This window comes from Rhinatrema bivittatum, chromosome 8 (genome assembly GCF_901001135.1).
Source record: "Rhinatrema bivittatum chromosome 8, aRhiBiv1.1, whole genome shotgun sequence".
Lineage (NCBI taxonomy): Eukaryota > Metazoa > Chordata > Amphibia > Gymnophiona > Rhinatrematidae > Rhinatrema > Rhinatrema bivittatum.
In genome coordinates, this window is record NC_042622.1 from 171,588,219 (window position 1) to 171,616,166 (window position 27,948).

The following is a 27,948-nucleotide window of genomic DNA, read 5'->3' on the forward strand; positions in this document are numbered from 1 at the left end:
TCCGTCACTGATCTCTCAGAACGCCGGGCACTTGCGACATCCGAACCTCCAGGCTCTGGCACTGACAGCTTGGATGTTGAAAGGCTAATTTTGCGGCCTCTCAACCTCTCACTCTGTATCCCAGGTCTTAGTAGCTTCACTAAAGCCTTCCACTAGAAGATCATCTTCTATATGGAAACTGTTTTCGTTGTGCTGCACATCAGAGTTAGATCCCTTTACCTGCCCCACAACGAATTTTCTAACTACCTCTGGCACCTCTCAGAGTTGGGTCTTCAAACTTCCTCCATTAGAGTACATGTCAGTGCTGTGGCAGCCTTCCATAAGGGTACAGGGGATGTCTCTATTTCGACACAACCCTTAGTAGTGCGCTTTATGAAGGGCTTACTTCACCTCAAGCCCCCTCTCCGTCCCCTGGCCCCTGCTTGGGACCTTAATGTGGTGGTAGCGCATCTCATGAAACTTCTGAGCCTCTGCACTCCGAGTTACGGCATCTCACTTGGAAGGTGCTCTTCCATCTTGCTTTGACGTCTGCTCACAGGATCAGTGAGCTACAGGTGCTGGTTACTTACCCCCTTACACGAAATTTCTTCATGATCGGGTGGTCCTTCGCACTCATCCTAAATTTCTACCGAAAGTTCAGAAATCTTTGCCTGAAACAGTTGAGCTACTTTCTCGTTGCATGAAATCTATTACTCACTGGTTAAAACATAACAAACTTCTTTTAAATACCAGTAAAACATCTATGCTGCTGATTCATCGTCCTCATTCTCAGCCTGCTTTTGACACTATATCATTTGAGAATTTTTCATTTTCTCTTTCCAAGCCGATCAAGAGTTTGGGTTTTTTGATAGACTCAACTCTGTCATTTAAAGCACAGATTAGGTTGTAATTAAATTAGGTTTTTTTAAGTTGAGACTTTTAGCCGGATTACGACATTTACTGTATGAATCTGATTTTTTAATGGTCATACGGGCCATCATTTTCCCACATATTGACTACTGCAGTAGTCTTTATATTGGTTTACCTAAAAATTCAATTCGTTCTCTTCAATTATTGATGAATTCGGCAGCTAGGTTAGTGTCATCTTCTAAACGTTTTGATCGAATTACACCAATTCTATCTAGGCTTTATTGGCTCCCTATGGCGGAACGTATAATCTTTAAGATAGGAATGATTATTTTCAAATTGCGCACGTCTTCCTCTGATTTTTGGTTTAACGCCTTACTTCGGATCCACAAGCCAGCTAGAGTACTTAGGTCTTCGCAACTTAATCTACTTGAAGTTCCTTCAGTGAGATCAGCCCATTTACATTACACAAGAGAAACATCTTTCTCCATAGCGGCACCTACCGATAATTGCTGGAATATGATTCCCTATGAATTACGATCTATTGATGATGATAAAAAATTTAAAACTGCCTTTAAGGAATATTTGCTGAATCGTGTGTATAATTGCTAAAGGTAATACCTGAACAATTTAATGCATAAGGTAATGAATATCAGATAATCTATTAGATTGTTTCTATGAAACTATTCTATTTGTATTTATTTCTGTTTGTGTTGCTTTTATTATGTGTGTGTACTTTGTATATCGCCTAGGCCTAACAGTGTTAGGCGATTAATAAATTTTATAAATGAAATGAAAAAAAAAAAAATGAAATGAGTTCCATTTAAATCAATCCATAGTTTTGCCTACTTTCTTTCCAAAACCCCACTCACATCCAGGTTAGCGGGCTCTGCATTCCTTGGACTGCAAGCGTGCGCTAGCCTTTTATTTGGAGCGCCCTGCAGGCCACAGGAAATCCACCCAGCTATTTGTCTCGTTTGATAAAATTAAACTGGGAATCCCGGTGGGAAAGCAGACCTCCTGGCTGGCGGGACTGTATTTCCTTCTGCTACAGCAAGCAGGCCTTCCGCTTCAGGGACGCGTTAAAGCACACTCCATTAGAGCAATGTGTGTTGCACATCTTTGGTCTGTACCTCTTGCTGACATCTGCAGGGCTGCTACATGGAGTTCTCTCCATACCTTTGCAGCTCATTATTGCCTGGGCAAGGCTGGCACCCAAGACTCTATCTTTGGCCGGTCTGTTCTACACAATTTATTCTCAGCTTAATACCCAACTTCCTTCCAAAGGCCCGCTGGGAATTTCAGGATGCCCTCTTCCAAAGTCACCCCTGTTGTTGTGCCTGTTGCACGTCTTTGGGTGCTTTTGGTACATTGCTCGGGCATCCTCAGCTATGCTATTCACCCATATATGAGGACTACCATCTTGCTTGTCCTGTGAGAAAGAGAGTTGCTTACCTTTAACAGGTGTTGTCACAGGACAACAGAATGTTAGTCCTCACAGAACCCACCCGCCACCCCGCAGAATTGGGTACGCTTGCGATTTGTTTTATTTTTCACACATACTTTTTACTATACACGAGACTGAAGGGGGACCCTTGCTAGATGCAGGTTTGGTACCATGCTGGGCATGCTCTCAGTGGTGCCAGTCAAAGTTCTAGAAACTTTGACAAAAGTGTTCCGTGATTGGGCTCCATCCTGATGATGTCACCCATATGTGAGGACTAATATCCTGCTGTCCTGTGAGAACACCTGTTATAGTTAAGCAACTCTGCTTTATGCTATTTTCTTCTGTTGGATCCTTCTTCCAATTTTTGAATGAAGATCTTTTGGCTAAAACAGCTTCTTTCACCTCCCCTTTTAACCATGCCAGTAATATTTTTGCCTTCCTTCTACCTTTCTTAATGTGTGGAATACATCTGGGCTATGCTTCTAGGATGTTATTTTTTAACAATGACCATGCCTCTTGCACACGTTTTTACCTTTGTAGCTGCTCCTTTCAGTTTTTTTCTAGCTATTTTTCTCATTTTATCAAAGTTTCCCTTTTGAAAGTTTAGCACAAGAGCTATGGATTTGCTTATAGTTCCCCCTTCGTCATTATTCAGTTACGGGCCGATTCAGTAAAAGTCGCGGGAGAGCGGGCGAGCACCCGCTCCCCTGTGCGCGCGATCCAGGGGGAAGAAGATGCAAATGATGGCCTGCAGTAAAAAGAGGTGCTAGGGACACTAGCGCGTCCCTAGCACCACCTTTTTGACAGGGGTAAAGTGCTAGCTTTACCCCTTACTGTATAAGGGGTAAAACTAGCGCGTCAAAAACGCACGTCCAAACCCGGGCTAACAGGGCGCTCCACTGGAGCGCACTGTACTATATCGGCCCAAATGTCAGCCAGAGTGACTCGATGCTCTCTTGATTAACAAATGTTGGTACATAAACCAAATCACACTACCTTAACACCTTTCCAAGGTGAGTAACTGAACTTTTCAACCTTTTTACTTAGGTATACACTGCTCCTAGCTTATTTCTACTTCTGGCTACCTTTTTTTTTTGTTTGGTTTTTTGTTTTTAATATACAAACACTTTAACTTCCTCTTATTAGCTGCCTTACAGACTATTAAAAATAAACACACTACTGCTTATTAGCTGCCTTACTGACTATTTAAAAAATACAAAGTCTAACTTCTGTTAATTTGCTTCCTTACTGACTATTAAAAGCACGAACACACAAACATAGGAGGAGCCTAGTGGTTAGAGTAGTGGACTATGAACCAGGAGACCAGGGTTCGAGTCCTGCTGTCGCTCCTTGAGACCTTGGGCAAGTCACTTTACCCTCCATTGCCTCGGGTACAAAAAAAACTTAGATTGTAAGCCCTCTGGGGATAGAGAAATACCTACAGTACCTGAATGTAAACTGGTGTGATATCTCAATTGAGATCAAATGTCAGTATATAAAAAAAAAATAATAATAAATAATAATCCCAAATAGTTAACTTCACCCCAATACTTTAAAAAAAGAAAATTTCCCAAGCAAAACCTTACTGATTCCTTTCAGCCACCAGCAAGCTGATCCTCTCCTCTCAGTGCTCTTCAGAAGAGCTCTCTGAGGAATTATTGAAGGGGACGTTTTTAGTTTTGGGGTTTTTTTTTATTATTATTTCTAGGTTGTATCCATGAATAAATACTGCCTTTTGCATAATCTTGCTCATCTCTATTGAATTCAGACAATTTATAATCCCTCAATTCCTTCTTAAATTTATTAATAGATTTTTGTAAATCAGTAAAATTATTTTCAAAAGTTTCAAGCTCGACCTCTGTTTTAATAGTCACCAATTTTTAATCCGGATCGGCTCTGTTTATTGCATAAACTCTGCATTGATTCAATAATTAAGATCATTAGATCTAAAGAGTCCATTGGCACCTAGTTGGTGTCTGTTCCCTTTCTTTGTTGGGGAGCAGCCTGTAGCTAGGGATTCACACATGACTACCATCCTGCCTGTCCTTGGAGAAAGCGGAGTTGCTTACCTGAATCAGGTGTTCTCTGAGGTCAGCAGGATGTTGGTCCTCACGAAACCTGCCTTCCACTCCACGGAGTTAAGATTTAAAATAACAAAAATAGGAGAAACCCAATTATAAGACTGAAGAGGGACTTTGCATGGATGCATGGTATAGGACATGTTGGGCATGCTCAGTGTGCCAAGTCAAAGTTCTAGAAACGTTGACACATTTTCTGCATTGGGGCTCCATCTGATGTCGCCTATGTGTGAGGACTAACATCCTGCTGTTCTCGGAGAACACCTGTTACAGGTAAGCAACTCTGCTTTCCAAATGAGATCTTACTAAATCATAACTAACATCTTTCTAGGCTACGGCTCCATTCAAGATTCCAAAAACCCAAGCATCTTCCAATCTACTGGCATTAGTTACCCGTCAGGGACCTGTAGATGTCCCTGTGCAGCCTAAACACATGGTGGACCCCCAAGACTTCACACATTGTCACTGCGCACAAGCTGAAAAGCAGATCCCCACAGAGACTGGCAAGGTCACATTTGGAAGGTAAAGATCATTCCTTTTTTATATATGCACATTTTGTATATATAACTTAGTTTTTTTTTAGGAATTCTTTAGAATTTTGAAAAGTATATCAAATATTTTTAAAGCAGATCTACATTGAATTTGTAAACTGATTCATAATTTGAAGCATCTGTTGTGGAGACCACTCAAGTAATAAATTTAGTGCTATATTAGCAAAATTTCAAATATTTAAGTCAGAAATGTGCTTTCAGCTCTTTTGTGAAATTCTAGTCTCTGCATGTAATTCTCAGAAATGTTTGTTCCCTGTATGTACCTGGATCAGTCCAGACTCCTGGGTTTATGCATCCCTACCAGCTGTTGGAGACAGAAATACTGAGGAACTGCAGGTGGCACCAGGGCTTTCAAACAGTGTTAGTGAAACTGTCTCCAGCAGATGGTGGATGGAGCATAACCTGCAGTTCTACAGCCTGGAGAGTTTTCTAGTTTTATGAGCCTTCCTCCCAGGGGGTTTTGGGTCCTGGTGGATCCTTCCCTGTCTGGTTGAAGTGGATGAGCTGGGGGTCTGTGATCCTTTTGTATGCTCGGTCCATGGGGTGTAAATCTGATGCTCCAGATCTCTCCTCTTCATGAGGCTGCTCAGGTGGCTTTAAGCTCAGGACAGCTGGTTTTTTGTGTGCTGCCTCTTTACATCAGGCTGATCCTCCTGTAATGCTGGACAGCTCTGTTTTCCATGCTTAACCAGTCTTTCCCTGTATGTACCTGGATCAGTCCAGACTGCTGGTTTATGCCTTCCTTCCAGCAGATGGAGTCAGAGAAAAGCTGAAAAGACCCCCTAGATATACCGGTGTGCCACCTGTGATCCTTCAGTATTTCTCTGACTCCAGCAGATGAAGGAAAGCATAACCTGCGGTCCTGTTCCTTTTCAAATTCCGTGATAATCCTGTACATTGAGAAAGGTTTGGCATTTTAGATATCCCTTAGACCTTTGGCTAGATCAATCTTGATTTAAAAAAAAAAAATATATATCTATATAACTAATAATAAATACGGTCAGGAAAGGCAAGTCTACTGATAGCGTCCTGAAGGGCAGGCAGGGCAGTGCCCTAATGCCTTTTTACCCGGAGATTGTGTCCCTAACTGGTGAGCTGGGGGGAGTATTTACCGGTGGGCAGGTCACTCTCCCCCCTTCTATACAAGCCCAGAGATGATAAGATTCCTCTGGTGGGTGCTAGCTTGTGCTAAGGTATCAGGGAGGTGTTTCCCTGCTTGGTGGCTGATTAAAAAAAAACAAAAAACTATTTCAAAAAAGGGCACATTTAAAAGGGTATTCAGACCTTTTCTTCAGCCCTAGCCTACCGTAGTCTCCCGGGCCTCCAGAGGGGGTGGATTACTTCACCCAGCTGCCTTTCATTTTTTCTCGCACTTTTAATGCCGCATGGGTCGTGTTGCGGGACTTGTGCGGAGCTGTCTTTGCGGCACCTCCACGAAAGCCTCTGCTCCTGTTGTATCCCCAGGGGCGGGGGGGTGGGCCTTCTCAGAGGCCGATTTCTCAGTGGGGTTTTTTCCCCTGCCGCGACTGCATGGTTTGAGCGATCAGGCAGCTCGCTGGCAGAGGCCTGTCCTGTCCCCGTGCTGCGCGGGTGCGATGGCCATCTTGCCTGCTCCAGGTTCTGAAGCTGCACAAGGCTCAGGGGAGAAGATCTCCCTTCTCTCTCCCCCCATAGTCTTTGAGCCCTCAACGGCCCCGTGATTGGCAGCCAGATGCAGACCCTCCCCCGTTTTTGCCTCGAGGGGGGGGGGGCCTTAACGGAGGCAGTGCCCATTTTCATCCCAATTTTTTTTTCTTTCTACTACGACGTATATATGCAAGCTGAGGCTGACTGGGACGCACAGTATCCTGCCCCGGCTAAACAATTTAGACCGGCTGCAGACCCGGGGAAAGCTTGGCCTCTGATCCCTCACTCTGTTCCGAACGGGGGGTTTCCCATGCCCTCCTTGCCTTCAGCTCCAACGCCTCAGGATCCCCTCACGCTGCAGGAACGGCGGCTTTTTTGCCTTCCCCGGGGGGGGGGGGGGAGGAGCTGGGTGCAGGGGGAGGGGTGGTCCAGTCCTTTTCCCGTGGAGACCCCTGCAATTTTCATGCCTCAGGCCTCTGGTCAGAGAAGTAACATTCCTCTCACTTTAAGCTGTCTGGGAAGAAAAAAAAGAAAAGTTTTTACTTTTTATTGTTCAGTACCCTGTACAAGGACCGGCAGCTTACGGGGGAAGGAGCGGAGAGCAGTTTTCTCTCTCCTGCTCACAGCAGCGGAGCACAGAAGGACTTTGCCGTTCCCATGGCAATTCCTCTCCCCCCTCCCTCCCGATGCCTCGATCGCCATTTTGTATCCACATGTGGAGAGCCGGCTGCTGCACAAATCGAGCCTGTTTCCGTGCCGGATGGGGGAAGGGATTCTTTAGTTCATCAATCCCCTCCGGCTTTGCGCCCCGTGGGCTCTCCAGATTTGATCCTGGACCCTTAGAACGATATCCCTTCTTACTTTACTACTGATTTTGTACATTTATTACACCTAATTTAAGCTGGTGCGACTGGCCGACCTACAGCCTGCCTCTCCTCCCGATGTGGCCCCTCCCCAAGGGGTCCTTAGAGACAGCAGGTTTTTTTCTTCTAGATTTAAAGAGACAGGTTTTTTCTTCTAAGTTTGTGTTTTTAATACCCAAAGCTTTTTTTAGAAGCGGAGGCTGAATGGTAGGAGGGGGGACCTACACAAGCAAAAGGTCTCCAGGCCTTCAGGGGTTTTGGATCCCTTTAGGGGACAGTCAGGATGGACAGCTGTTAATTCCTCGGTCATTAGCTCCTAATCCGCCAGACCCTGGGTCGCAGGACCTTCTCCTTGGGGTTGGAGACGGGGACGTTGATGGGTCTGCCCCAGACGAGTTGGACCATATCATTAAATCGCTTGGGGTGGATAAGGTACATAAATTGCCGGAAGATCGTCCTCGGACTGCCAGAACCTCCAATACTACGCGGCCCTGATTCAGAGGGCAATGGCGTGGACGTCAGACTAGACTGGTGCCTCACAGGACTCCCTCTTCGTGGTCGCAGTCCTGGTCTTATTCCTTTCGAGACCGGAGATCAGCTCGGGACTCCTCTACGCAAGGAGCTCCAGCTAAATCTACTCTATGAAATGTTACTGGCCCACTCTTCGGGTGATAGTGGTAGTCACAGCATGCTTTTGGCACGATGGGATATTAGTTCATCCCTGCCTAGACGACTGGCTCATTCGAGCGAAATCGAAATAGCCTTGCAAGGTTGCAGTGCAATCTGTTGCACAGTCTGCTTTCGCTAGGCTGGGTCGACAATTACGCCAAGAGCCAGATGGCTCCGTCCCGGATGTTGGAATTTCCGGGAGCACGTGGAATTTGAGCATGTTTCGACACATCTGAGGGCAAGGTTTCACTGTCTCTGGGGAGGATGGAGAAGTTAATGGCTCAAGTTCAATGTCTGTTGGTCCTTCCTTTGCCCAAGGTGTGGGACTATTTACAAGTTCTTGGTTCTATGGCGTCTACCCTGGGGTTGGTTCCTTGGGCCTTTGCTCATATGAGACCTTTGCAGAAGGTGTTGCTTTCCCACTGGGATCCCAATTCGGACGAGTTCTACCTGCCCTTGCCATTACTGGATCTGACCAGGGCCAGCCTAGATAAGTGATTGGTCCCGGATCACTTGCTTCAAGGTGTGGACCTGGAAAGTCCCCAGTGGTTAATTGTGACAACGGATGCCAGCCTGACTGGTTGGGGGGCGGTCTGTCAGTCCCGCTCAGCACAAGGTCAGTGGATACCTCAGCAGGCCAAATGGTCCATAAATCGGTTGGAAACCAGGGCGGTTTGGCTAGTGCTGCACCAATTTCTCCCGCTTGTCCAGCACCGGGCGGTGCGGATTCTATCTGACAATGTGGCCACCGTTGCTTACATAAACCGTCCAGGGGGTACAAAGAGTTGGCCGGTAGCCTCTGAGGCGGACAAGTTGATGGCCTGGGCGGAATGCAATCTGACCCGCACAGCAGCATCTCATATAGCCAGAGTAGACAACGTCCAGGCGGACTTCTTCAGCCGACAGCGGCTAGATCCTCAGCTGGACTTGATGGCGACTCGGCTGAACACCAAAGCGGCTCGTTTCTTCAGTCGCAGAAGGGAGCACGGATTGGAAGGGGTGGAGGCCCTGGTTCTTCCATGGCGTCCCGACATTCTCCTCTACATGTTTCCTCCTTGGCCGTTGGTGGGAAAGGTTTTAAGGCGAATAGAATCGGACCGGTTATTCTCGTGGCTTTGGAGTGGCCAAGAAGGCCGTGGGTCGCAGATCTGATCAACCTAGCGGTAGAAGGCCCTTTGCATCTGGGTCACTTACCGAATTTACTGCAACAAGGTCCAGTATATTTCGATCAGGCGGATCGCTTTTGGCTAGCGGCTTTGCTTATGAGAGCAAGCAATTGAGAAAGAAAGGCTATCCAGAGGCGGTGATAACCACCTTTCTGCACGCACGAAATGCATCTAATTCACCTATGTTCGGGTGTGGAAAGTGTTTGATTCCTGGTGCAGTGGGTTGAAGGTGTCCCCACGGCATGCCATGATAGTACACATTCTTGCCTTCTTACGGGTCCAGGTAGAAGCATTAGGCTGCTTACGTGGTAAGCTTGAGGGCACATCCATCGCGGGACATCCGGATGTTGCTCATTTTTTTGAGGGCAGCTATACATTTACACCCGCCGGTGCGGGCGGTTTGCCCTTCATGGAGTTAGAATTTGGTGCTCCGTGGACTTTGCGGTTCTCCTTTTGAGCCTATCGAGCTGGCCACATTGAAGGATTTAACTCTTAAAACTGTTTCTCGTGGTTATCTGTTCGGCCATACAAGTTTCGGAGCTTCAGGCGTTGTCATGTAGAGATCCGTTCGTGGTTGCGGCGTTCCCGAGATCCATTCATGGTCTCAGCGTTCCACGTCAACCAGTCGAGCTACCAGCCTTTCCGGAGGTGAATAAGAATTCTCCTCAGGGCCAGGATATGAGGAAGTTGGACATACGACGGATTCTCCTGTGGTATTTGGAGGTGACTAATGCCTTTCTACTGTCTGATCATCTTTTTGTCTTATGGAGCGGTCCAAAGAAAGGGTGTAAGGCTTCTAAGACTACCATTGCCCGATGGTTAAAGGACGCTATTGCTTCAAAGTACATATGTCATGGGCAACAAGTGCCAGATGGTCTTAAGGCTCATTCTGTCAGATCGCAAGCTGCGTCGTGGGCTGAGAGCCAATCTGTATCACCTCAAAAAATCTGCAGGACAGCTACTTGGAAGTCTTTGCACACGTTTGCTAAGCATTACCGTTTGGACGTCTGAGCTCCGGATGTGGATTCCTTTGGCAGCAGTGTGCTTAGAGCGGGACTCTCGAGGTCCCACCCCATTTAGGGCAGCTTGGGTACATCCCAGCAGTCTGGACTGATCCTGGTACGTACAAGGAAAGGAAAATTGGTTCTTACCTGCTAATTTTCGTTCCTGTAGTCCCAAGGATCAGTCCAGATGCCTGCCCAGAGATATATTGTCCAGGAGAGTCCGCTCAGCTTGTTTTGTGGTTTTCGATTACAGGTTTTGGCTTCTTCGAAGTCTCACATGAGCACTTATACATAGTTTTTGCTGGTTATTTTACAAAAAAAAAATTAAATAGGGAAGCTTTTTTCCTTGATCTAGTCATTGGTTATTAAATTTACTTCATTCTGCTTAGATATTGATTATACTGAAGGATCGCAGGTAGCACACCGGTATACCTAGGGGGTGCTTTTCAGCTTTTCTGTGACTCCATCTGCTGGAAGGGAGGCATAACCCAGCAGTCTGGACTGATCCTTGGTACTACAGGAATGAAAATTAGCAGGTAAGAACCAATTTTCCTTTTGATGTTTAATAAAGTTAATTAAAAAAAAAATTTTTACAGCAAAGGAATAAGGAGCTGAGATAAGCAACTGCTCTGTGCTCAATAGAAGTGGCAGTAAGGAGTGAAGGGTTTTCTTAGCCTCTCGGTTTCTTTTTTCAGAGCCAGTGCAGGAGTTTCCTGGCATAGTGTTATGGTGCGCTGACGCACCTGGGCCCCTGTGCCGTGTGTGTTGGGTGGAGAAGGGCCATCGGAGGGACGCTGATGTTCCTAGCTTGACTTTGTAAGATCTATTGCTTAGATAAGTCTCGAACCACTCTAGAAATTTCCCAGATAGACCAATTTCAGATAACCCATGAATCAATATTCTGTGATCGATTGTATCAAATGGCACTGAAATGTCCAACAGGAAAAGATGATTGCCCACTGTCTAGTTCTCTGAGGACTGTCTGTTAATGATAAAAGGAGGGTCTCAGTACTGCAGAATTTTGTGAAATTGAATTGTCAGGTATGAAATATTGTCTAGATATTCCAAAAGTTGTACATGTACTACCTTTTCAATTAGTTTAGCTAAAAATGGGAGATTGGACACAGGCCTAAAATTGTTTAGGTTTGCCATATCAGAGTTTACTTTCTTTAGCAGCGGTCTGACAATGGCACATTTTAACTTGGGGAATTTTCCTTGTTCCAAAGATAAATTAATAATATTAGCTATTTATATTAGATACTAGCTTTAATGATTTGATAGGAATGGCATCGCTTGGATCGGCAGCAGGATTTATCTTTCTAATAAGGATTTCTATTTCAGTGGAAAATACACACTCAAAGGTAGACCAGATCTGGTCAGGAGTCTTAGGCTGATCTTTTGTTTTGTCACCAATGGGATGTTATCAATTAAGTTGGAGATTTTGTCCTGGGAAAAAATTGCTAAATCATTACATTTTTCGACTGAGGTGTCATGAATGAGGTTAGACCGGTTAAGTTTAGTTAAATCCAGTACATAGGAAAATAGTACCTTGGCATTAAATTTATAGTCGTTTATCTTCTAAGTGAAAAATCACACTTAGTCTTCACAATATTAATTCTGTATTTGCTAAGTAAAGTCCTCTAAATCTCAAGGGACATAGGGGTGGGATTTCTCCTCCAGGCTCTCTTCTAAGATCCTTTAAATCTGGGATATACCATGGGGCATTAATCTTGGAATGATATTTTATCAATTTTCTAGTTCTAGGACATAATTTGTCTGCAAGTTCAGAAGTAATAGAGTTCCATGAGGTGACTGCGGCGTCAATATTATTACCATCTAGGTCCTTAAGAGCCACTGGTAAGGCCTCTGTTAGTTCCTCAGACTTAAAAGGTTTGCGATAATCAAATACAGTATCTATGATAGATTACTACAGGGCAAATTAAGAGACAATATAGAATGAATCAATCTATGTTCAGACCATGGCACAGAAGAACAAGTGGGGGAGATACTACATTTTTGAAATGAGTTATCAAAAATAAGGTCCAGGGCATGACCAACTTTGTATCAGTTGATCCACAATCTGTTGGACACAGATGGCACACATAGTAGCTAATAGGGTCTTACAAGTAGAGGAAAGTGGTTTTGCATTGATGTGTAAATTAAAATCACCTAATACTATGACTGGTAGATCCATATTAATGTCATCTAATATAAATTCAGTTAATGGGGAAGTATTGTGTCCCAGAAGACCGGGAGGTGCATAAAGACAAATCTGCAGAGAATTATTTTTAAAGAATCCAGTTTCGAATGGTGAGACTATCAATTGATTCATGCATTAAATTTAGTTTCTTTTTTGCTAATAGCAAACCCCCCACCTCTCTTGTTAGCCCTAGGAATGGAAAAAACACTATATAAACCTTTTGGGAGCTGATTAATCAATACTATGTCAGTATTTTTAAACCACATTTCAGTTATACAACAGATATCAGGCTGGTTATCTACAATGAGGTCCACAATTAAAGGCACCTTTTTAACTAAAGACTGGACATTGATTAGAAATAAAGATAGTACTGTCAAAGCAAGTAATTGCGTACTAGAAAGTAATGGAATCGAAGTAAGAGTACGTTGTCTATTAATTACACGGCTTTTATAACCAGGTCGATATCTGCCTTGGTTCAAAATGGTATTAACACAATTCATTTCCATATTAATACTATACAATTGTGCCGCTCTGGTGCTTAAGCCCGCGCTGGAAGATGACGGCGGGGGAGGGACTAGCCCTCGTGGGCAGTATGAGAAGAGTCCAAGAAGAGCCGGAGAATTAGGCAGGCGAGCAGTGGTGACAGCCTCAGGATGATTGGGGAGGCAGATTCAGTTCCGGGGATCCTGCTGGTGCTGCGACTCCCGGCACAAGACGGGGGATCCGGACACGGCCGGCTCTGTTCCAGGGGATGATCCGGTAGAACCCCGGGTTCTGAGGAGGATGACCCCAAGGTGGTCCGATTTTGTTCCGGAGGGAGCAGTTAGGGCCTCTGATTCCTCAGGCTATAGAGGAACTTGGGCTGAAGGTTTCCCAGGAAGGCTCGGACATGGAGTGGACCCAGTTCTGGGTGGGCTTAGAGGACCTATGAGGGCTTTCTCCTACCATAAGTCTGTGAAGAAACTGGTGGATCGGGAATGGGGAGCTCCTGACGCTGGTTTGAGAGTGGGGAGAGTAGTGGCGAAGCTTTATCATTTGCCTGAACAGGCATTGGAGCTTTTTGCCCTCCCAAAGGTAGATGTTGTGGTGTTGGCGGTCATGAAAAAGGCTATCCCTGTTGCAGGTTCCGCGAGTTGAATGATGTGCAGGATCGAAAACTGGAGATTTACCTCAGGATTTTTGAGGTGTTGGCCCTGAGCTTGCAGGCAGCCATTTGCTCCAGTTTCATGCAAAGAGCTTGTCTGTGTTGGGTGCAGCATCTTCAGGATGGGCAGTCGAGGTCAAGTGTTGAGGCAGACAAGACTGAACGCTTAGAGGCAACAGTGGCCTAAGTTGCATATGACTTGGTGAGGACTTCGTCTCGTGTTATGGATTCCGCGGTTTCAGCCAGGAGGTGTTATGGCTGCATAACTGTTGGCAGATGTTTTGCCTAAGTCCCGGTCGGGGACTCTGCCTTTTAAGGGATGCCTTTTGTTTGAGGATCTGGAGCAATTAATGAAGGATCTGGGTGAGAATAAGGTGCATAAGTTGCAGAAGGACAAGCCCAAGGGCAGACTCTTCTTTCAGTCTGTCGCGTTTCCAGTACATTCAGAGGTCTCGTCCTGCTGCAAGAGGAGCCCCAGCTTTGCAGAAGCAGTTCACTCCTCGAGGTCAGTCCTGGGGGCAGTCCTTTCGAGGTGGTTGAAGGCCCTTCAGAGCTTCCACAGGAGGTGGGGCTACGGGGGCTAAATCCTCACAATGAGGCGAGGCCGGTCCACTCAGTCATTCCCTGTATAGGGGGTCGTCTAGTACGATTTTCGGGAAGTGGGTCAAGATCACTCAGGATCAGTGAGTCCTCAGCATAATAAGAGAAGGTTATACATTAGAATTTGCCCATTCATGACCTTTTTCTAGTTTTCCCTGGCAAGTCATTAGAAAAGTGGGCAGTTCGGGAGACTTTAGACAGGTTGCAGAGATTAGGGGCTGTGATTCCGGTTCCTCTGTACAAACGGGCAGAGGTCGATATTCCATTTACTTCATGGTTCCAAAGAAGAAAGGCACTTTCCGCCTAATTCTGGACTTGAAATGGGTAAATGCAGCATTAAAGGTTCCAAGATTTCAAATGGAGACTCTGCAGTCAGTAATTGCGGCGGTGCGCAAACAGGTGTTCCTGGCTTCTTTGGACCTGACAGAGGCACACCTACGTATCCCCATTCGACGAGATCACTAGTGTTTTCCGAGGTTTATGGTACTGGGTCAGCATTTCCAGTTTCAGGCTCTCCCTTTTGGGCTGGCCATGGTGCCATGCTCCTTCACCGAGGTAATGGTGGTGGCGGCAGCTCTACGGCGCGAGAGGGTGCTTATCTAGATGACTGACTCATTAGGGCAAAGTCAGAGGATGATTGTCGCACTGCGGTGTAGAAGGTGATAAATACTCTGGAATCTCTAGGCTGGGTGGTGAATTTGGCAAAGAGCCACCTGATTCAGTCTCGGACTCTCAACTATTTGGGAGTTCGGTTTGACACACTGAAAGGCAAGGTGTTTCTGATGGAGGAGAGGGTGTGTAAGTTAGTCAGGTCCAGCACTTTTTGACTTTGCAAGTGCCCTGAGCCTGGGATTTTTTGCAGGTTCTGGGCTCGATGGTTTCAATGCTGGAGTTGGTACCATGGGCCTTTGAGCATATGAGACTGCTGCAGAGGGTTCTGCTGGCACAGTGGAATCATTTATCAGAAGTTTCATCTGCCCATGTCCCTCAAAGGTTATGCACGGGACAGACTGTCTTGGTGGCTGCTAATGTCCAATCTAATTCGTGGAGTCTATCTGGAGGTCCCGGATTGGGTAATTTCTTACTACTGATGCCAGTCTCTCTGGATGGGGAGAAGTATGTTCGCGAGAGTCAGCACAGGATACTTGGTCAGCGGAGGAAGCCTCTTGGTCTATCAGTCGCTTAGAGACCAGGGCAGTGAGGCTAGCATTACTTGCTTTTCTGCCCTTAGTTCGAGGCCGGTTGGTGAGGGTCTTGTCAGACAATGTGATGACCGTAGCGTACATAAATCAGCAGGGAGGAACCAAAAGTTGATTGGCCCAGGGGGCTCAGGAGTAAATTCTTTGGGCGGAACAACACTTGGTCCAGATAGCGGCATCACACATAGCAGGAGTCGTAAATGTCGAAGCAGATTTTCTAAGTCGCAGTTTGCTACATGCAGGGGAGTGGGAATTGTCCAAGTCAGTGATGCAGCTCATCCGATAGGTCAGGCTGTCCCCATTTTGATCTAATGGTGACTCGTCTCAATGTGAAGGCGGCTTGTTTTTACAGGGCAGAGGGAGTCTATGCTCTTGTTCTAACCTAGCCTCGGGAGGCTCTGCTTTACATATTTCCTCCTTGGCCTCTGCTAGGCAAGGTGTTGCGTCGCTTAGAGATACCCAGGCGAAGTGGTGTTGGTAGCCCTGGAATGGCCACGTCAACCATGGTTCACAGATCTGGTCTGGGCCGTTAAGTTTGTCATCTTCCGTGCCTTCGTTAGGGACCCATGTTTTCAGACCAGGCTTTTTTTGAGCGGCTTGGCTTTTGAAAGGTGGCGTTTGAGACACAAAGGGTACCCAGAGGCGGTCATTGCTATTCTTCTGCAGGCTTGATGGACATCTGCTTCGTTGTCATATGTCCGCTTCTGGAAGGTTTGTGAGGCCTGGTGTGTATCTAACGGAGGGCAGGCCTTATGGTCGTCAGTATCTGATTTTATCTTTTCTTCAAGGTTTGGTCAAGGGCCTGGCTTTCAATTCTTTGAGGGTTCAGGTAGCAGTCCTTGCTTGTCTGCAAGGTAAATTGGAAGGTTGCTCGCTGTCTTCTCATCCTGATGTGGTTAGGTTTCTTTTAGGGGGGGGGGGTTAAGAATTTGCACCCTCCAGTGAGGAGAGTTTGTCCATCCTGGCACCTTAATCTCATTCTCCGAAGTTTGTGTGAGGCACCTTTTGAACCTCCTTGCAGAGCGATGCTTAAGGATTTGACCCTAAAGGTTGTTTTTCTAGTGGCCATTTGTTCAGCGAGGAGAATCTGAGTTGCAGGCTTTGTCTTGCCATGATCTATTCCTACAGATTTCGGACTCAGGATGTCTTTGCAGATGGTACCCTCATTTCTTCCGAAGGTGGTATCGGCATTTCACATAAATCAGTCTGTGAACCTTCTGGCCTTTCCAGATTTGGATTCTTTTGCATGTGAGGCGCGGAAGCTTAAGCTTTTGGATGTCTGCAGAGCTGCTTTGAAATATCTCAAGGTAACAAATTTTAGGAAGTCTGATCATCTTTTCATTTTATGGAGTGGTCTGAAGAAAGGTGCCCAGGCTTCCAAGGTTACCATTGCGAAGGGGCTTAAGGAGGCTAATGGGTCATCATACATTCTCAAGAGGCATCAGGTACTTGAAGGTTTAAGGACTCACTCTACATGGACTCAGGAGGCCTTGTGGGCAGAGGCTCAGTTGGTTTCACCACAGGAAATTTGCAGTAGCATCTTGGAAGTTGCTGCATACTTTTTCAAGACACTATCGTCTAGATGTAGGGGATCTGGAGACTGTCATCTAGCGAGAGTGTTTTGAGAGCGGGACTCTCCAGGTCCCACCCTAAGTAGTGAGCCAGGAGTCTGGACTGATCTGGATACATACAGGGAAAGGAAAATTGGTTCTTACCTGCTAATTTTCATTCCTGTAGTACCACAGATCAGTCCAGAACCCACCTGATCTATGGAGCTGGAGAGTCGTCCGCTCAACTGCAATATCTTGATACAGATTACAATTTCTTCATGGTATGGAATACAGACTATTGGAAAAGTTTTTTTTCTAAATTTAATTGTTTTGGATGTTCTTACAAGTTTTGCAAGTGTTTTGTGCTTAGCTATAGGTAAATACTGAGGAATTGAAGGTGGCTCCAGGGGTTATGAAGCAGCATTAGTGAAACTGTCTCCATCTGCTAGCAGAGATGCATAAACTCAGGATTCTGGACTGATCCATGGTGGTACAGGAACGAAAATTAGCAAGTAAGAACCAATTTCTTTCTCTTGGCTCAGGATACACAGATCAGTAGCAATCTCTGCACATTTTGTTCCATGTTACTAGTCTTAATTCTGCACTATGCTTGGAAAGTTTGTAAATCATGTGCTTGACTCACCTTCTCTTGGATTAATGTACAAAATAATTGGCTTTCTGTCTTTGCAAATGTGTAAATGAGTACAAGTTAATATCTTGCCTTCGTAGATCAGTAAGTGCTGGAAAACTATCTGATGAGCAGCTGAGGACTACCCTAGGCGGCCAGCTATTTCAGGGAAGCACAGACAGTCTCAATGCAGAGCGCCCTATGGATACAGGTATCACAGCAAGTTCCTTTTTATGGAATAAGCTACACTAGGCTCTTGAACCAGTTTGATTTTTATTCCATTACACATGCAGTAGGAATGCAAGTTAAAATAAAAGTATAGCTCTGTCCTGGAACCATCTGATAATTTGTGTTGGCTCTGAGGATGTTTACATGTAAATGATGAACTCTCTGAGCTACTGGTGATGCTGGTGTTTGAGGATTTATCAAAATGCTGTAGCTTATTTAATCCATTCTTTGCCTTGCATCCTGGCTGCAGCATAATACAGGTTCACAAAAAGGAAATGGAGAAAGAGTTGGCCTTGTGCAGAGGGTTCCCCCAACCATCCAGATGAAACAGGGGAAAGATTTTATCTACTTAAAAGGAATATAAAATATAGCACATTCCCTGTACACGGAGTTGCACGAACATATTCTTCCTTGTACATACCCGGATCAGTCCAGACAGTGCGTTATGTCCCCCTTCCAGCAGGTGAAGTCAGAGCAAAACTCAAAGGCTGGCCTCTTATAAGCTGGAGCGCCCTTCAGTATTTCTCTGACTCCAGCAGGTGAAAGGTAGCAGTCCCTTCGGTCCTCCATCTTGCTTACAAAGGGGAACTTTTATTTTTTTCCTTCTTATTTCTCTTGAAGTATTTTTCTTGGATGGACCTCTTTAATTAAAAAAAAAAAAAAAAAGAGAGAACTTTATAACAAATTTTACTCTCAGCAAATTCTCAGGGATTCACTCCCTCAGCTCTAGGCTCCAACTTGCAAGCAGAGCCAGTGGTTCTCTTCTTTTCTTTCTGGGGGTAAGTGCTGTTCCTTTTTATTACTTTCAGGTTCAGCTTTTTCTTCTGGAGTGAGTTCAGGGGTGCACGCTGATGGTCCAGCCTCTCTCCACCCCCCCAACGACATAGTGCCCTCCCCTGAGAGGTTGCCTCGGGGCAGTGTTTCCAGAGAAGCATTATTCCTCTGGTTTTTTTTCAGGCTTCTAAGCCTTGTCATTGCTCTGCCAACCTTCACCTGCTTTCTGCTCCAGTTAGCCTGCAGTCGGCGGCTCTGCCTAACAGCCATGCCGCGCCCGTCTCGTTGCTGCGCCTGTGGAGAGCAGGGTTCGCGGCTCTCCAGGGAGGGCATTTGCGTGAGATGTCTCCCCGGTGGGGAGGGTTCCTCACGAGCGGCTGGGCGGCCATTTTGGATTCCCTGCCACCAGCTCCTGCGCAGCCAGGCCCTGACTCTGACCTCGATTTTCCACCGGACCTCACTCCAGTGACTCAGCCGGAGCTGCAGCCTCCTTCAGCTCAGCCCATGGGAACCCCCGCCCCTCCCCAGGCGTTTGCTCCATCGGGCCCTCCCCCTTTTCCTTTTTCCACTGATTTCATTTTGTTACACAGTGCATGTTTGGCCAGCATGAGCCACCAGCAGGGCTCTGCTGCGGGGCCTCTACCTTCCAAAATAATTCGTTGGTCAGATCCAGGCTGTGGTCAGTTTTCTGGATCCCAGGATGACGTGGGGATCTCCCAACCAGGGGGTACGCTAGGAGCCAGTCAGCCCCTGGCCTCCCCTGGAGCAGGGGGACAGCAGCCACCTCCCAGGATACAGGTAGTACCACCTGTATCCACTCCGGATGATCCAGACACGGATGACTTTTCTTCTCCCGTGCAGGTGGAAGGTGATGACCCAAGGGTCCTGTGTCTCTTTCAAAGGGACGCGTTGGACCCCCTGATTCCTCACATCCTAGCCGAGCTGGACATAGATACCCCACTGGACCCTCCTGCATCAACCCGGAAGGGCGACCTGCTCCTCGCCGGTCTGCGCCCAGCTTCTCGAACGATCCCTTTCCATCTGATGCTTCTGCAACTGTTGACTAGAGAATGGGACTTGCTGGAGTCTTCTCTCAAGGTGGGCAGAGCTATGGATAAGCTCTACCCTCTACCTGAAGGAGTACCTGGAGCTCCTGAGGGTTCCTAAAGTGGACGCGTCTGTGTCGGTGGTTACGAAACGCACCACTATTCTGGTTACTGGCGGAACAGCCCTAAAGGATCTACAGGACCATAAGTTGGAAGTCTACCTCAAACAGATTTTTGAGGTGTCTGCTCTGGGGGTCCGAGCTGCTGTCTGCAGCTCTCTCATGCAGTGAGCAGGGCTTCTTTGGCTACAGCAACTGCTCAGAGCCCAGGATTGGCCGCCCGAGGAAGCGCAGCAGGCTGAGCGCCTGGAAGCAGTCATGGCGTATGGGGCGGACGCTCTTTATGACCACTTCCGGGTCCTTGCCAGGTCCATGGTTTCAGTGATCTCAGCCAGGCGGCTCCTTTGGCTTCACAACTGGTCGGCGGATTCATCTTCCAAGGCACAATTTGGATCGCTTTCTTTTAAAGGAAAATTGCTTTTCGGCGAGGACTTGGAACAGCTCAAGTCACTCGGGGAGAACAAACTCCATAAGCTACCAGAAGATGGGCCAAGGGCCTTCAGCTCTTCCAGATCTCGCTTCCGTGGGCAACGACGGTTTTGTCAGACCAGGCCTCCAGCACAAAGGCCACCTTCCTCATGCTCTCAGTCCTGGTCTCACCCCTTTCGTGGCTGGAGAACAGTTCGAGACAACCTTCCTCACGGGGCTCCTGCCAAGTCTTCCCAATGAAGGCTTGTCGACCCACTCTTCCATTCCCAGGATAGGCGGCCACCTGTCTGTCTTCTACGAGGAGTGGGTCAAGATAACCTCAGATCAATGGGTCTTAGACATTCTATGACACTGCTACGCTTTGGAGTTTGCTCGACCCCCTAAGGGACAGGTACCTCTTCCCCCTGCGGAAGCCTTCAGAAGCAGGCCATGGTCCAACAGACGCTCGACCATCTCTTGGCCCTTGGGGCTATCCTTTCGGTGCCACAGAGGGAACAAGGATTAGGCCATTCTGTCTACTTCGTGGTTCCCAAGAAAGAAGGCTCCTTTCGTCCCATCCTGGACCTCAAGCTGGTCAACAAGGCTCTCAAGGTGCCTCTCTTTCATATGGAGACCTTACGGTCAGTCGTGGTGGCGGTGCACTGCGGGGAGTTCCTGGCCTCCTAGGACCTGATGGAGGCATATCTCCACATCCCCATCTTCAAAGCACATCAATGCTTCCTGCGTTTCAAGGTCCTCGGCCAGCATTTCTAGTTCCAGGCCTTACAGTTCGGGTTGGCTCCCCGCACCTTCACCAAGATCATGGTATTGGTGGCGGCTGCTCTACGTCAGGAAGGAATCTTAGTCCATCCCTACCTGGATGACTGGCTCATTCGGGCAAAGTCAAAAGAACAGTCTTCAAGCGGTGGAATGAGTCTTGCACCTTCTCCGCTCCCTCAGCTGGGTCGTAATTTTCCCCAAAAGCAACCTTACTCCCTCTCAGACCCTCGACTTCTTAGGCGCACACTTCAATACCAAAGCCGGGAAAGTCTTCCTGTGCCAGAATTTGGCCCAGTCTCTTGTAATGCAGGTCCAGCGCTTCCGGAGCCTCCAACTTCCCACAGCGTGGGATTGCCTCCAAGCCCTAGGCACTATGGCTTCTACTATAGATTTAGTGCCGTGGGCTTTTGCGCATATGCGCCCCTTTCAGAGGGCATTACTCTCCCGCTGGAAGTCTGTATCTCAGGATTTTCAAACCCTACTTCCGCTGCCCGACATAGCCAGCCGCAGCCTACTGGTGGCTCAGCCTCGACCACTTGCTGAAGGGAGTGGATCTGGAGGTCCCACAGTGGGTGATCGTCACAACGGATGTGAGCCTCTCCGGTTGGGGGGAAAGTGTGCCAGCGGCAGTCGGCTCGGGGACTTTGGACGTCACTCTAGGCCTCATGGCCAATCAGCCGGCTGGAGACCAGAGCGGTCCGTCTCGCCTTGCGATTCCTCCCTTTGGTTCATTGTCAAGCGGTGCGGATCCTCTCCGACCACGGTAGCATACATCAATCGCCAAGGAGGGATGAGGAGCCAACATGTCGCGCGGGAAGCGGACAAGCTGATGGCGCGGGCGGAGCTGCATCTTTCTCGTCTCGCTGCGTCCCACATAGCTGGGGTCGACAACATTCAGGCGGACTTCCTAAGTCGACAATGCATAGATCCAGGGAGTGGGAACTCTCCGAGGAAGTGGTGTCGCTCCTCTTCAGCAGATGGGGAGCCCCACACCTGGACTTGATGGCGATGCTCCGGAACGCGAAGGCTCCCCGGTTCTTCAGCCGCCGATGAGAACATGGTGCAGAGGGCGTGGATGCTCTTGTCCTCCACTGGCCGCAGAAAATCTCCTCCTCTATGTATTCCCACCATGGCCCCTGGTGGGCAAGGTGCTGCGCAGAATAGAGCTTCGTCGGGGGCCTGTCATTCTGGTGGCCTCGAAATGGCCTCGAAGACCATGGTTTGCAGACCTAGTCAACCTAGCAGTCGACGGTCCTCTCTGCCTCTGACACCTTCCAAACCTTCTGCGTCAAGGGCCAGTATTTTTAGATGGGCAAATCGCTTCTGTCTTGCAACATGGCTTTTGAACGGCGGAGGTTGAGGAGACGCTATCCAGAAGCAGTCATCTCCACGCTCTTCAAGGCGTGGAAGACGTCTACCTCCATTTCCTATGTCCGGATCTGGAAAGTGTTTGAGGCTTGGTGCGCTTTCATGGACATCGCTTCGTGCCAGGCTTCCATTGCACATGTTGTCTTTCCTACAGCGTGGCCTGGACAAGGGCTTGGCATACAATTCCCTGCGGGTTCAGGTCGCAGCACTTGGGGCTCTGGTTCATCATCAGGAGACAGCTCCTCGTTCTGCACATCCGGATATCGTCAGATTCTTGAAAGGAGTAAAGCATGTCAGGCCACCGATTCACCTACTCTGTCCTTTGTGGAGTCTCAACTTGGTCCTTCAGGTGTTCACCGGCCCACCATTTGAGCCTTTGCGGAGCGCATCTCTCAAGGATTTCACCCTCAAGGCAGCCTTCCTTGTGTCCATTTGTGCTGCGTGCCGGATCTCTGAGTTACAGGCTCTATCCTGCAGAGAACCTTTTCTCCGTTTTACGGACTCCGGGGTGTCCCTGTCCACAGTGCCCTCCTTGCCTAAGGTGGTTTCGCCTTTTCATCTGAATCAGTCGTAACTTCCTTCCTTTGCTGCCGAGGATCAGCTGGAACTTCGGAGATTGGATGTTAAGTAGGTTCTTATTCGTTATCTGGAGGTCACCAATGAGTTTCGCTTATCGGACCCATCTGATTGTTCTCTGGAGCGGTCCCAGGCACAGCCACCAGGCATCCAAAACCACAATCACGCTGGTTGAAGGGATGCCATTGCCTCTGCGTATATTGGGGTCGGCCGTCTCCCTCCGGACAGCATCAAGGCTCATTCTCTCCGTGCTCAAGTAACCTCATGGGCTGAAAGTCTATTTCTCACTGAAGGAGATTTGTAGAGCTGCTACATGGAAATTGTTGTATACCTTTGCACGGCACTATCGCTTGAATCTGAAACCTCCTGGGTTTGGCTCCTTTGGCGACCAGGTCCTTCGAGCCGGGCTATCTGGGGCCCACCCTACGTAGGGAAGCTTTGGTACATCCCACTGTCTGGACTGATCTGGGTACGTGCAGGGAAAATAAAATTATTCCCTACCTGCTAAATTTCGTTCCTGTAGTACCATGGATCAGTCCAGACTCCCACCCTCAGAATCATGGGTTTGAGATATCGGCCCTCCTTACCAGCATCTGTTTTCCTATCTGCTCTCTGCTGTTATTACTGTTCTTATCAGTTGGTTCACGTTGCAAGTTTTTTGCCTGTTGGCATGTTTCTTCCAAAATTTTTGGTGTGGTTCATATGTTGAGTATTTTATACAGATTCCTTGATCCATCCAAAGTTGGTTTTTTTTGGGGTTTTTTTTTTTCTCTTGCTTTGATATTCTTAATACTGAAGGGACAGAGAGGGCGCTCCAGCTTATAAGAGGCCAGCCTTTGAGTTTTGCTCTGACTCCACCTGCTGGAAGGGGGACATAACCCACTGTCTGGGCTGATCCGTGGTACTACAGGAACAAAAATTAGCAGGTAAGGAATAATTTTCTTGTGTGCGCCTTGCTTTTTCAGGCTCACATCTGACCTTCCTCATGAGAGCTGCCGCCTCTTCCTCTTGCTGTGGATTTAGTTGCATAATTGCTGCTATTTTAATTCTTCGTTCACTCACTCTTTTGAAGCTGTACTGCATGAGCAGTTACCCTTTCCATGTGACTTGTACAGCGGAGGGTGCTGAACCACAGTACTAGAATACATTGCTATGCAGTCTCACATTCCTGTCTTCAATAAAGAAGTGAATAATGCTGTTCTATTTCACAGCAGACCTAATTTTTTTACTCAGGTTTATCATAAATCTTTTGCTATTTAATCATTTGGAATGTACGTTATACACTGAAAATAATTCTCTCCTATAGCACCAGCAGGAACCTCTGGTATTGCACTTGTGCCACCTTCTGTGGGGACAGCAGCAAGTTCCAGGACAGTAATGTTTACTGTCGGATCCCCTCCAAGTAGTGCCACCCCTCCGACCTGTGCCCATATGGTCATCAGAACGAGGACAACATCAGGTGAGACATTTCCATCTTTTACAGTTCATCTTTGCTGGTGATGGAAATCGATGAAAGGACTTTTGCTTTTTTTTTAATGATGGCTTCAGCTTGGCCACAGGGTACAATAGATTCTGACTTTCCAGTAACAGCGAATCACGAAAGATACATTGTAACTCTGTCCACATAATGCACTGTGTGGTAGAGAACTCCTGGGGGGAAGTTACTACACAGACTGCTTCTGTCCTATTTTCGATCTGCAGAAGGTGAACAGGGCCCTTCGGGTGCCACGTTTTCGTATGGGGACACTGCACACGGTTGTAGTGACAGTCCGCAAACGAGAGTTCCTGGCGTCCCTGGACTTGTTGGAGGCGTATCTTCATGTTCCAATTCAGATGGACCATCAGAAGTTTCGTAATGCTGGGTCAGCATTTTCAGTTTCGGGCTCTTCCTTTCGGACTGGCGATGGTGCCACGAGCCTTCACCAAGATATGGTAGTGGTGGCTGCGGCCCTACGCAAGGAAGGAGTTCTGGTTCATCCATGCTTGGACAATTGGCTCATTTGAGGAAATTCGGAAGAGTGCGAGAGAGAGCTTCAGCGGGGATGAATACCTTGCAATCACTGGTTTGGGTCATAAATATGTCAGAGCCATCTGGTTCTGACCCAGTCCTAGGAGTATCTGGGCGCTCTATTTGATACTAGGAACATAAAAACATAAGAAATTGCCATGCTGAATCAGACCAAGGGTCCATCAAGCCCAGCATCCTGTTTCCAACAGAGGCCAAACCAGGCCACAAGAACCTGGCAATTACCCAAACACTAAGAAGATCCCATGCTACTGATGCAATTAACAGCAGTTGCTATTCCCTAAGTAAACTTGATTAATAGCCGTTAATGGACTTCTCCAAGGGCAGGGTGTTCTTGTCGGAAGACCAAGTGAGGAGGTTGCAGGCATAGGTAACCCGTCTGCTTTGTCTTACGTTGCCAACGGCTTGGGATTATTTTCAAGTTCTCAGTTCTATTGCATCCACATTAGATTCGATTCCATGAGCGTTTGTGCACATGAGACCTCTGCAGCATGCTCTGTTGTCCAGGTGGGACTCATTGTCTGGACAATATCATTTGTTGCTCTGCTGCAAGAATCCAGGTCTACTCTCTATGGGTGGCTGTCTCAGCACAATCTGAAGGGAATGGACCTGAAACCCCTGGCCTGGGTGGCAGTCACTACGGACGCAGGTTCACGTGTTTTCGGATAATGCGACAACGGTGGCGTGCGACAACGGTGGCTTACGTCAACCGTCAAGGCGGGACAAATAGGCGGTAGCTCTGGGGCATGGCGTTTGTTCGTGTGGGCAGAGTGCCATCTCGAGGACATAGCAGCCTCGCATGTCGCAGAAAACGTACAGGCAAACTTCCTCAGCAGGCAGCAACTGGACCTGGGAGAATCTGAGTTGTCCCACGAGACTTGGAAACGCATTTGTACTTAGTGGGGTGTTCCCCAGCTGAGCCTTATAGCAACTCTGTTCAACGCAAAGACAGATTTCTCAGTTGCAGAAGAGAGGTCGGTTAGGTGGGCCTGGATGTGTTCTAGTGTGCCCTTGGCCGTCGGGGATCCTTTGCCTCTGGTCAGTCAAATTCTGAGGTATATAGAGGTGCATCCCATTTCCATGGTGTTGGTAGCACCCGAGTGGCCGCAGTGTCCATAGGTTACAGATCTGGTGCATCTGGCGGTGGTCGAATCCCTTTGGCTGGCTCACCTACCAAAGTAGGTGTCGGGCCCATATTTTCAAATCGAGAGTATCACTTTTTTGTCTCGCGGCTTGGCTTTTGAGAGGTGGCAGCTGCTCCTGGAAGGTTATTCGGAGTATCTTATCTCCACGTTTCTCCAGGCTTGTCGACCTGCCACTTTGGCGTATAATCAGGTCTGGAGGGTGATTGAGTCTTGGTGACTTCGGAGATAGGTGCATCCCCTGTCAGTGGAGGTTCCTCTCATCTTGGAATTGTGCAGCAGGGCTTGTTTAAGGGTCTCACCTATAGTTCCATTCATGTTCAGATATCAGCTTTGGGTTCTCTTAGGGGCAAATAGCAAGAGAGATTCTTGGCCTTGCGTCCGGATGTGGTTAGTTTCTTAAGAGGTCAAGCATTTGCGACTTATGGTCTGGAAGTTATGCCCAGTTTGGAGCTTAATTTGGTCTTGCAAGTTTTGTGTACAGCTATGTTTGAGCCTTTGAGGAGAGCGATGCTGAAGGCTTTGATTCTGAAGGCAGTGTTCCTGGCGGCCTTCTGTTCTGCCAGATGGGTTTCGGAGTTACAGGCTCTGTCTTGCAAGAATCTTTCTGTGGATTTCCCATGATGGGGTTTCCTTGCAGGCGGTCCCCTCTTTTTGGTCAAAGCTATCCTCCTTTCATGTTAATCGGTAGACCTTCCGGTTTTTCTGGAGTGGTCCAAGAATTCCCTTAGAGGCAGGGAGCTGCATCTTTTGGATGCGAGGAGAACTCTGTTGCGTTAGCTAGAGCTGTTGAATATTTCCAGCACTCTAATCACCTTTGTCCTGTATGGGGGGTGGGAAGAAGGGAGAGAAGGCCTCTAAGGCTACCATTTCCCGTTGGTTGAAAGCGGCTATTTGCACAGCCTATATTTGTAAGGGCCATCAAGTTCCAGCAGGGCTGAAGCCGCACTCCTCGCCTCAGATTTGTAGGGCTGCGGTGTGGTCCTCTTTGCATACTTTCACCAGACACTACAGCATGGACGTGAGGGCGCAGGAAGAAGCGTTCTTTGAGTGTTATGCGTGCAGGTCTTTCGGGTTCCCTCCCAGCCTACGGGTGCTTTGGTACATCCCACTTGTTTGGACTGATCTGATTATGTTCAGGAAAGGAAAATTGGTTTTTACCTTATAATTTTTGTTCCTGTAATATCACAGATCAGTCCAGAGACCCATCCCATCACTGCCTAAAGACTGTTTTTTGCCAACTGGTGGTTCAAGTTGGTTTGCCTTTCAGGGTATTTGAGCAATTGTTGATCATGGTTTGGCTTTTTCAGATTTAGTTTTTGGAAGTGTTTTGGGCTCTATTTTTGTTAGCCCAAGAAAGGGCTTTTGGTGTTAAATCTTGGCTTGAGTACAGGTCAATACTGAGGGGACTGCAGGTGGTGCTCTTATGTAGCAGTGCCTCAAAGTTTTGTTTCTCTGACTCCATCTGCTGGTAGGGAGGCAAAACCCACTTGTCTGGACTAATCTGTGGTATTACAGGAACGAAAATTAGCAGGTAAGAACCAATTTTCCTTTCTCTCACATACCCTAGTCACCTCTCCACCCAGTCTTTCATGCATACGCACACAGATTTCCCACTCCTATGTTCTTTCTCACATATAAGGCTTCTTCCATGCTCTCACACACCCCCACACACCAGGCTTCTCACTCCCATGCTCTCACATACAGGTATCTCACTTCCATGCTGTCTCACACCAGTCACCTCCCCAACTAGGCTTTCACACATACGCCAGTCAATCTCCAACAAGTCACTTTCATTCTCGCATACATACACGTTACCTCTCTGACTAGTTTCTCTCAATCAATCACACATACATACACACACACACATACACACATACATACACATACACACACACACATACACACAG

The 27,948-nt window shown here is 47.5% G+C and overlaps 1 protein-coding gene across 2 annotated transcripts in view; it reads left to right on the forward strand.

The window, feature by feature from the left end:
* Positions 1-27,948, forward strand: part of ULK2 (unc-51 like autophagy activating kinase 2) — a 255,524-nt gene that overhangs the window by 179,386 nt on the left and 48,190 nt on the right. For both annotated transcript variants that reach the window (XM_029611375.1, XM_029611376.1), the window contains 3 exons: positions 4,703-4,893; positions 17,673-17,782; positions 24,177-24,329. In XM_029611375.1, the coding sequence (XP_029467235.1) occupies positions 4,703-4,893; positions 17,673-17,782; positions 24,177-24,329 (454 nt within the window). The remainder of the gene's footprint in view (positions 1-4,702; positions 4,894-17,672; positions 17,783-24,176; positions 24,330-27,948) is intronic.